This window comes from Onychostruthus taczanowskii, unplaced genomic scaffold (genome assembly GCF_017590055.1).
Source record: "Onychostruthus taczanowskii isolate IOZ18803 unplaced genomic scaffold, ASM1759005v1 scaffold79, whole genome shotgun sequence".
Taxonomy (NCBI): domain Eukaryota; kingdom Metazoa; phylum Chordata; class Aves; order Passeriformes; family Passeridae; genus Onychostruthus; species Onychostruthus taczanowskii.
In genome coordinates this window covers 2,132,410-2,141,916 of record NW_024505782.1, presented here as the reverse complement: position 1 = coordinate 2,141,916, position 9,507 = coordinate 2,132,410, and the positions used below count along the sequence as shown (strand labels likewise).

General features: G+C 44.1%; 1 protein-coding gene across 1 annotated transcript in view; it reads left to right on the top strand.

Moving 5' to 3' along the window:
* Positions 1-367: 367 nt before the first annotated feature.
* LOXHD1 (lipoxygenase homology PLAT domains 1) overlaps positions 368-9,507 on the top strand; it is a 165,195-nt gene continuing 156,055 nt past the window's right edge. Inside the window, exon 1 of the mRNA XM_041423575.1 lies at positions 368-446. Within this exon, the coding sequence (XP_041279509.1) occupies positions 407-446 (40 nt within the window). The 5' untranslated portion in view covers positions 368-406. The remainder of the gene's footprint in view (positions 447-9,507) is intronic.

Sequence of the window (9,507 nt, the reverse complement as noted above, 5' to 3'; positions counted from 1 at the left end):
AAAGTTCTTCTTCTTCTTCTCATTATTATTATTATTATTAGCAACAGCAACAGCAACAACAAAACAACAATAATAATAATAATAACAACAACCACAACAACCACAACCACAGAACAACAACAATGACAATAATAATAATAATAATAAAAATAATTTGTTATCATCTCCTTGCCTTCTCTCAAAGGTCAATAGGTCCTTGCTGGCTTCATATTTTTTTAAAGCCTTCATTAACTCAGTTATGGCTCCCAGCTGACTTTGGCATGTAAACACCCTGACTCCCTTCCTGGCTGAACTCCTCTGCTGAGGGCACCTTGGGAAGAACTTTTTCCTCTCTCAAGTGGCTTCATTTAGGAACCTGCACCCAGGAGCTCGAGGAGAGAACTGGCTCAGCACTTCCAGAGCAAGAATGGGCACCATGTGGCTGGGGAAGACGCTACAGTCTGCTGGTAGGGTAGTGGTCTTCACTTTTTTTGTCTTTATTGCCCTCAAATCTGTAAGTAGACAGGCCCCCCTTCCCCTCCAGAAAATGAATATTCAGTTCATGTATAGCCTCTAACTGAAACAAGATTCAGTTAGAGGCTATACGTGCTATATAAGCTATATATTCAGAAGCTATGATTTTTTTTGTTTCCCTGCTGTAATCAGAGAGAGAAAAAAAAAATTACCTTCAGAGTCTTTTATCTCTATAAGGAGAAAGAAGTAAAAATATGCAGAAAAAAAGCCTTCAGGCTGAAGGGATGCAGCAAACTGCCATAATAGCTTCTGTTTACTTTGAGCCTAACACTGATATTTTGTAGACAGGTAAAAAAGCTACACTGGCACCCTTTGTTGTTCGTTTTTGTTGGTATTGATTTTTTTCCCCCCAAAATCTCACCATATTATCCCCTGCAGGAGAAGACAGGTGACATCAGGAGTGAGTGCTGCTGTTCTTTAGCAGAGGTGGAAGAAGCCTGTAAGAGCATGCATAAATTGGGGTTAAGAGCAGTGGAGTGCCCTGCTCACTCCCTGCCACAGCTTCACTCTCAACGGAGCCGAATTTACATAAGTTAATAAAGAGGAACTAAAAACTCAAATTATGACTCGGTAGCTTATGATTATAATAAGCTTCTCCAAATCCATGTGGTTGGGGGGGCATAGGTTAGACTGCTGCAGCACAAGACATGATGTTTATTAATATTTTAAATGAAATAATGCAGACATGAAGTTTTGGGGGGGGGAGGGGGAGGGGTTGTTGACCAGATGATCTTTAAAGGTCTTTTCCAACCCAAACCATTCAATGTTCTGACCCTGGCAATGGTGTCTGAGCTGTATTGAAAATCTTGATGGCAAAATGGTAAATGGTCAGGAGATTTTCTTCTTTTATTTCTCTTTATTTGCACATGAAGTGGTGTGAAAGTAAATATCACCAAAAGACCAAGAGTAGTTACACTCTCACAGGCTCTTTATTAAAGATATATTTTAATTATTCTGCTTTGTAGCATCACATGAAAGAAATTAGGGTCTTTCAAATATATGTGTGATTTCTCCTTTATGTGTTGGAGTTCATGCACAGTTGAAGTTGGAGCAGTTCCCTGTTCTTTGAGCAGCTTTAACATCACCACAAAAACCCCTGGTTTGGACCCTGGGGTCTGAGGCTTAATTTTAAGCCTGTCTTGGGTGTGCTGCTGGGCTGAACCCAAGCTGGGGATGGAGGATGCCCAGTGAGGCATGGTCCTCATAGCTGATTTCTGAGGCAGGGATTTTTTGGGTGGGTTTTAAACATCTTGGAGACTGTTGTGATAAGGGATGAGGGGGGGTGGTTTGTCCTTAGCTCTGCCCAGAGCCCCTGAGGAGTGCACGGGCTGCTCTTCTAGTGAGGCTGGTAGGCACTGGTGGCCCTTGTCCAAGGAAAGTCTGAGGAAATTGTCTAAAAAACTTATTTAGGTGCACCTATTTAGCCCTGGTGAAAAGAGCACAAAATATATCTCAAGGTAGGACAATAAGAGTTGGGAAATTTGGACTTGCAATTTCTTTGTGAAGGGAATAAAAAGAAATTCCATGAGTGCTTTCCCTACAAAGATCTGAATGGGAATTGATTCTCAAGTACCTGTGCCTCCTAGATTATAGACAGACAGCAATAACATTTCTCTCTACATGTCCTCTTGTAAAGGTGCCTTTTATACATGGGGGTTAGTTTGTTTGGTTTGCTTGGGGTCTTCTGTTTGGTTTTGGTTTTTTGGTTGGTTGGTTTTTGGTTTTCTCTGTGTCAGGTTATTTAATCTGCTTTATATTGTGTGTCTGCTTTGATATTTCATGTCTGTCCTTCATGTGCTGTGGCCCACTGCAAAGACAGTGTTAGCTGAGCTGGATTACTTTTCTCCTTTCTATTTGTCCTAGTGCTTCAGATACTTTTTTACTGTCTGTGAATGCAGATATATTTGCACATTATACCAGCTCTCCCTGCTCCTGCCATGGTGTCTCTTCCCTTAGCAAATGGAAGTCACTGCCATCCTCCTCTTTGTTTTGGAGTGTAGAATCACAGTCATCACTTAGGTGGATATTGAGGGCTGGTCTTGAAACAGTAATTTTGGAAATCTAATTTGAAAACTAATGGCATGGAAAAAAATCATCAGCTGCTTGCTTCTTGGTGGCCACGTGCCTGGTGCTGCAGCACAGAGCAGTGGGGAAGGGTTTGCTCTGGGGGAAAGGAGGCTCAGGGGTCACTTTTCACTCCCCACAGCTCCTGACAGGAGGGGACAGCCGGGGGGGTCGGGCTCTGCTCCCAGGAACAGGGACAGGAGGAGAGGGAATGGCCTCAGGCTGGGCCAGGGGAGGTTTAGATGGGATATTTGGAAAAATTTCTTCACAGAAAGTGTTGTTAAGTGTTGGAACTGATGGCCCAGGGCAGTGGTGGAGTCCCCATGCCTGGAGGAATTTAAAAGCCATATGGATGTGGCACCTGGGAACATGGGCCAGTGGTGGCCTTGGCAGTGCTGGGGGAATGCTTGGATCAATGATCGTGGAGGGCTTTTCCAGCCTGAATGAATCTGTGATTTCTGCACTTGTGCTTCAGTGGGTAAAGTATTCCAGGGCTGGTGCAAATCCTTCTCAGGAGTGAAAACCTTCTGGGTGTGTTGGGGTTTGAGTTAGCTGCTTTTGGCTCCTGATCTACATTTTACAAAGTGAAAAAAAAGTGATCCCTCTGCTGATCTGTCAGTACAGGCAGTGACATAAAAAACACATCTACAAGTGTGAAAGCAAGTTAATCACCAACTCCTACTGAGGTGGGAAGTGTACCTGTGGAAATAAAAGTTCAAATAATAGTGGTGAAAAGCTTGGAAATATCCCTGAAAACAGAAAAGTCAAACACCTGGATTTACCTCAGTGTGCTCTCTGTGCCAGTGCCTGCTCTGTGCCAGTCTGGTTTCAGTTTGGCACATGCCAATAAAAAAGATGTTGGAAGCTGAAGCCAGGAGATAATTGCCAGGGAGGTGATGAACCTTTATTGTAAGTATTCTGAATTCCCCTGTATTGGAAGCTTTGTTTCTAAAACCCCAACATTCACCTACAGGTATCAGTGTTGCCATCTAGTGTCAGCAATCTCAGGATGATCAGCAGGACCTGGAATCACCAGACTAAAGTACAGCTGTTTGCCATGGGAAGTGTCAGTGCAAGCAGGTGTTAAACTTGGTTTGCCCTTCACCTGGGCTATCACAGGATTTATTGGTGGTTTTGCAGGAGGGGACCAGGCAGGTTTTGTCTTGGAGTGCTGAAACACTGGCAAAGGTTGCCCAGAGAAGCTGCCCCGTCCCTGGGGGTGTCCAAAGCCAGGCTGGGCAGGGTTTGTAGTACCTGGGATAGTGGAAGGGGTCCCTGCCTGTGGCCCATGATCCCACCCAAACCATCCTGGGATTTTGTGACCTGAGGGTTTGCTTCTTGCCCACTAGCACAGGAGGGAGAGCATTTGTGCTGGAATCATCTGTGGACAAATAACACAGAGAGAGCTGGGGAAAGGAGCTAAGGGTACCTGATCAGGGAGCTGGTGTTCTGAATTTAGGGGAGCTTTATTTGCATGTGCACAGCTGCATACAGCCATATTCAGATAAGGTGTAGGAAGCGGTGAGTCCTGCTGGAAATAACTAGATCAAGTCTGACAGCCTGAGAGTAAATCCATGGCACAGACAGATAAGGAGTATTGCTGTTTCTTGGGTTAGGTCCGGATCACTGTAACTCTGACAGCTTTTCTGTTTTTTATGTCAGCTTAATAGAAAGTTTTGTATTTATTTGCTGTTATCTGAGCAAGTTCAGCTGCAGTTATTTTACTTTTATCCTTTCCCAGACGCACGTACATACTCTTGCACTCTTGTTTCTTGGCAGCTTGTAACAATGTCTCTAATCCTCTTTGGCAGAAATCTTTTAAATTAATTCTCTTAGCAAAAAAAAAAAAAAAAAAAAAAAAAAAAAAAAAAATTGGTGGTGATAATTTATTTTATGGCTGATACAAGAAAAGAGGTGAACAAATATCTGAAAGAAGGAAGTTTGGCCAGAAGTTGACTTTCAGTACCTCTTTAGACTAGTTTGTGTGCTGCAAAGCCCAAATACCTCCTCAAGATAAGGAGCATTGGGTAGATGAGGATGGTATGAGGAAAGATAGACAATGCATCCAGGGTGACTCAGAGATCTGGTGTGAATTCAAAGAGAAATAAACACATTCAGCCTCTCTGTGTTTAAGCAGACTCACAGGTACCACTTAAAATCCCATGTCAGATTTTGGATAGGGCTTGTAGGATTCATAGCATTTCCAGTCTATAAAAGAAATGCAGAAGTGTTTTTTTGTTTCCTTGCTAACATCAGGTCCTGGAAGTTCTGCCTTGTAAGCTTTATGGGAATGATTCATGTTAGAAAGGGTGAAAAATTAAGAGGACACAATTTTTGTACAGGATTAAAAAAACATAACTTTGTTGGGGTTTTTTATTTGTTTGTTTAGCATTTGTGTGTGTGTGTGTATGGTTTTTATTGTTGTTGTTGGGCTCTTTGGGGCTATCTTCTTTTTTTTTATTTTTTATGATTTTTTTTTTTTGAAAGGAAATAAAGCCCAAAGAGCTCTGCCCCTTTTCTCAGCTCTCCATCCTCTCTGGTGCCTAAAGTGTAAGATTTTCAGCTGCGGTTCATCAATGGCTGGTGCATTTTGCTCAACACCCAAAACTTTGGGGTTCTAGTGCAAGTTGCTGCTGGTGGCTCAATGACTGCTGAAGCAGGACATGTGATGGTGTCAGGATTATCCCCTGAGCACTAATGCCACTGCAGACTGACCATGAAATTACAAATAAATGCAGTTTTCCCCCCATTATCCTGGAAGAGCGGCTTCTCTGGCTGGGGCTACGCTGTTAACAAACATCTTAAAATCTGAGACAACGTTTGCTGCACAGAAAGTACTTAAGGTGTAGACCACAGGTGTGTCTGGGCACTGCTGCCAGGAATTTCTGTCCATGCAGCTGCTCCATCCCATGGGAGAGGAGGGTCAGGGCAGCCAGGGAGGCTGAGCAGTGTTTTGGCAAGTTTTGAGGAGGCTGTGGCACATGGGAGAGGAAATCAATACAACAGTTTCAGAGGCAATTTGGCAGCATCTGAAGAGCTGAGTGATTGAGCCCTTCTGGGGTTATTGAATTAGATCCTTCGCTTTAAGTGAGCAGGGCAAGGATAACTTACAGGATTGGGATATTTTCTGCAAATTTACGTGGATTCAAAAGGACATTGGGGATAACAGGCCTCAATCATTGCTGCTCCTCTGGTCTCCAACACGTGGGCCTGACAGAAGAATTGGAGAGGTTTGTCCACAAAAGCTGTGGCTGCCCCATCCCTGGCAATGTCCAAGGCCAGGTTGGACAGGGCTTGGAGCAGCCTGGGATAATGAAATGTGTCCTTCCCCACACAAGATGAATGAGCTTCAAGGTGCCTCCCACCCCAAATAATTCCAGGATTCACTGAAATCTCTTCAAAGTTCAACTCCATTGAAGTTGGAGGACACTCACCAGGGTCTGCATATTTGCTGCCATTACATCAATTATGGGTCTGAACTCTGGAAGCACTTATTTCTGGTGTCAAATGCCAACAGTGGCCATGGCATCACTGGGCAACACTAAATTCTCACTGGGATCATACTGTTTAATGGCTGTACTCAATGATCTTGGAGGCTTTTCCAAACTTAATGACTCTATGATTCCATGTTTGCATTACATATTCAATGTACTTGGATTCAGAAGACAGTGCATAGGTTTAAAATTAAAAAAAAAAAATTTAATGGTGTTCTTTAGTTGTGTAACTTTTAAGTAAACAGAGCTGTAGAAACATCTGCAAGCTTTGATTTTAATTTAATGTATAATAGCTTACATCATAATAAATGATGTTGTATGATTTGGATGTAATTTTGAATTTGTCAGGAAGCTCGCAGCCAAATTGTTGGAGTTAATAGTAGTTCTGCAATCAACTTCACTGTGTGTCAAATCAGAGGAGCCATTACTGAATTTTAAAAGGCTAAATTACTGTGTTGTTTGTATTAAATCTTAATGCCGTTTCGGATAACAGGAACACTTTCCCTTGGAGATATGTGCAGGATAGGGTTTCTGTTTCTGGATGGAGAAATCTGGATGGTTTCAGTGAAATTGCTTGAATTCCAATTTAAAAGGGTTTAGGTATATCCAAAAGTAATTTCAAACCTGTCCTAAAGGAAGGAATATATTCCCCAAGTCAGAGAGAGTGTTGGAGTACAATCCTTTTTATGAATTAGGACAACTTAGTGGTGCACTGTAATGATGGTAATTAGAGAAATTAATATACTGAGATGGCTTATCATTCAGAGTAGGGAAAAAATACATTTGCATTTCTTTGGGGATGGAAAAGGAAGGGGATGTGCCCTGTACTTGCTTGCTTTCAGGCAGTCTTGCTCCCCCTGACTGCTGCTGGGTCCCTGGAAAGGAAAGGCTGTGACAGCCCAAGGTGAAAAGGGTCAAGACCTGTGCCAAGGAAGGGCGGGGGGGAGGTGGGAACTATTTCCTCATATTTCTATCCCAGCTTTGCTAAATCAGCTTGGGCAAGTAGCTGTCATAAATCCATTATCTCCACCCACCTCAAGCCCAAAATTATCGTTTCAAAGGGTGGAAAAAGCTTTGGGCTGGGCTACTTTCTCTTGGATTGGTTTGTCTTTTAAGTTCTATGAGATGTTTGAAGAAAACCAGAGCTGTTCTGGAGCTTTCTCTTCTCCAGGATGATCACCCCCAGATTTCTGCCTCCAGAACAGAGGTGCTCCAGCCCCTGGGGCTTTTTTGTGGCTTCCTCTGGATATGCTCCGGTAAGCTCATGTCATTCCCAAGCTGAGGGTGCACAGAGCTGGGTGCATTATTGGTATGAGGGCATGCTCACGATTTCCTGTAGCAAACTGCTGCCTGATGGGTTTTTCTTTTTCCCCTCTGTAGTTTTTGTCTACCTGTGTGGTCCCCAGCCCAGCAAGGCTTCTCACATGCAGGAGAGCACTGGCCTGTGGCATCCCTGCTCTGCTGGGAGAGCTTTCCCATCTCCCTCAGGCAGTGCATGACAGCAATAGATATAATGGACTCATTTGGATAATTTAGTACTTGCTTAGTGTATCTGGTTTCTCTAGTGACACTCTGACGTTCATGCTTGACTTCCCCACCTCTCAGATAATAAATGAAAGAGGTTTCACCTTGTTGGCAGTGCTGGCATTGGGCCCATTATCTTTCCTGACATTGTGTACTCGAGAAATTAAATTACCTGGTTTCCTGGCTACCTCCCTAATGAATGCCATTAATTAATATGCTTTTCAAAGGAGGAGGTGTATTTATTCTTAATCCAAGGGAGAATCTCTTTCCTGGCCTGCCGTGAGCAGAGTGCTCAGGTGGGAGCAGGTCGGTCAATTTGCAGGGGACTTGCCCACATGGGTCCTCCCTAAACACACCCTTTGGCTCATAACTTGTTTTGTAGTGGTTTTGCAAAGGGTGGATGGGTGGGTTTTTTTGTTGGGGTTTTTTTTTTTTTTTTTTTTTTTTTTTGTTTTTTTTTTTTTTTTTTTTTGTTTTGTTTTTTTGGTTTTTTTTGGTTTTTTTTTTTCCTGGAAGATCTAGTCCCAAGAGCACACAGGTTAATGAAAAGAATTATTAACTCTGCAGGTGGTAGATCAATGTAGCAAAGATGTGCTGATCATGATGCAGTGAGAAGATGGATGGAAATGCAGCCTGGTCCTTTGGCAGGAATTACCAGGGAAGTGTGGACCTGATGCCCTCTCTCTCTTTTTTCTCTTCAAATCTCCTCTTCCCAGTAGAAGTGGCAGACCTGCATATGGATGGATATGGAGCTGTTAGCCCAAGCTGGGCAGAGGTGTGAAAAGCAAACAGCTTGGAGTTCAGGGATGGCTTTGAACATTCTTCTGGATGGAGGAAAATGAGCTGAACTAAGGAGGAGGAAGATCAGGGCTGGGGCGGTGGGTGCTGGGATGGATGCAGTGCCCGTACATGTTTGCCTAAGGCAGCACTGGAGTGAGAAGGGGGAAGATGGGATGGGCTGGGATGGTGCCTGGCCTCACCCACAGACGTTAGTTTTGAACAGGGTGGTAGGGAATGAATTTATAAGGGTGCAAATTCCCCCTTGGGAGCTGTCCCAGTGCCTTGGCAAGGGAGAAGTTGAGAAGGAGCGGGTGCTGCAGCTGGTTCCTTGGGCTGTGGTGGGTGGGAGCTGTGCAGGAGCAGGCAGAGGGGTGCCTGGGCTCTGCAGGGAGGAGCAGCCCCCCAAGTACAGGCAGCAGGTACGTGCTCCATCTTCCTGGGAGAGAAGCAGAGTCCTTGGGATTGCTTGACCTGCTCTGAGCCACGTGGCGCTTCGACGTTGATTTGTCACAGTGATGTCAGTGGTCCAACTCATGCTTTAAATCTCATTTAAATCTCACAGTGGTCAACACCTGACGAAACAGAGCTCTTAGGGCTCTTTACCCCTGCTGCAGTGCCTGGAGATAGCTGCTTTCTCCTGGCATCCCTGACACTCCTGCTGCTGCCTCTCATTGTGACCCATGGCGTTCTTTGCAGGGGAAAAACATTGTCCCTTGAAACACCTGCAGCTGACATGAGCCACAATCTTCTCAGGAAACGCTGGATTTTGCAGTCTTCTGGCAGAAAAGCCACATCAGAAAGTTTTAGCAGGCAAGGAGGTAGGTTTATCCCTCCTGGGGGAAACTTAAAATAACCCAGTGCAAGACAACGGAGGCTCATGGGTGGGATGCTCAAGGACTTGGTAGAGAATATGCCCAGAATAACTCTTCCCATGTTTGGTGGCTGGGATAACCTATATTTTGATCAGAAGGAAAAGATGAATCGCAGTCTTGGGGCTCAGTCTCCTATTCTCTTGGAATCAGCATGACTTGAAGTGTTATTCTTTAAGGAAAAAGTCTCTTCGGGAGGAAGCCAGGTGCAATACCAGTAATTGTAGCTAAAGCTTTAGCAAGAGCTGCCTGCACAGCTGGTT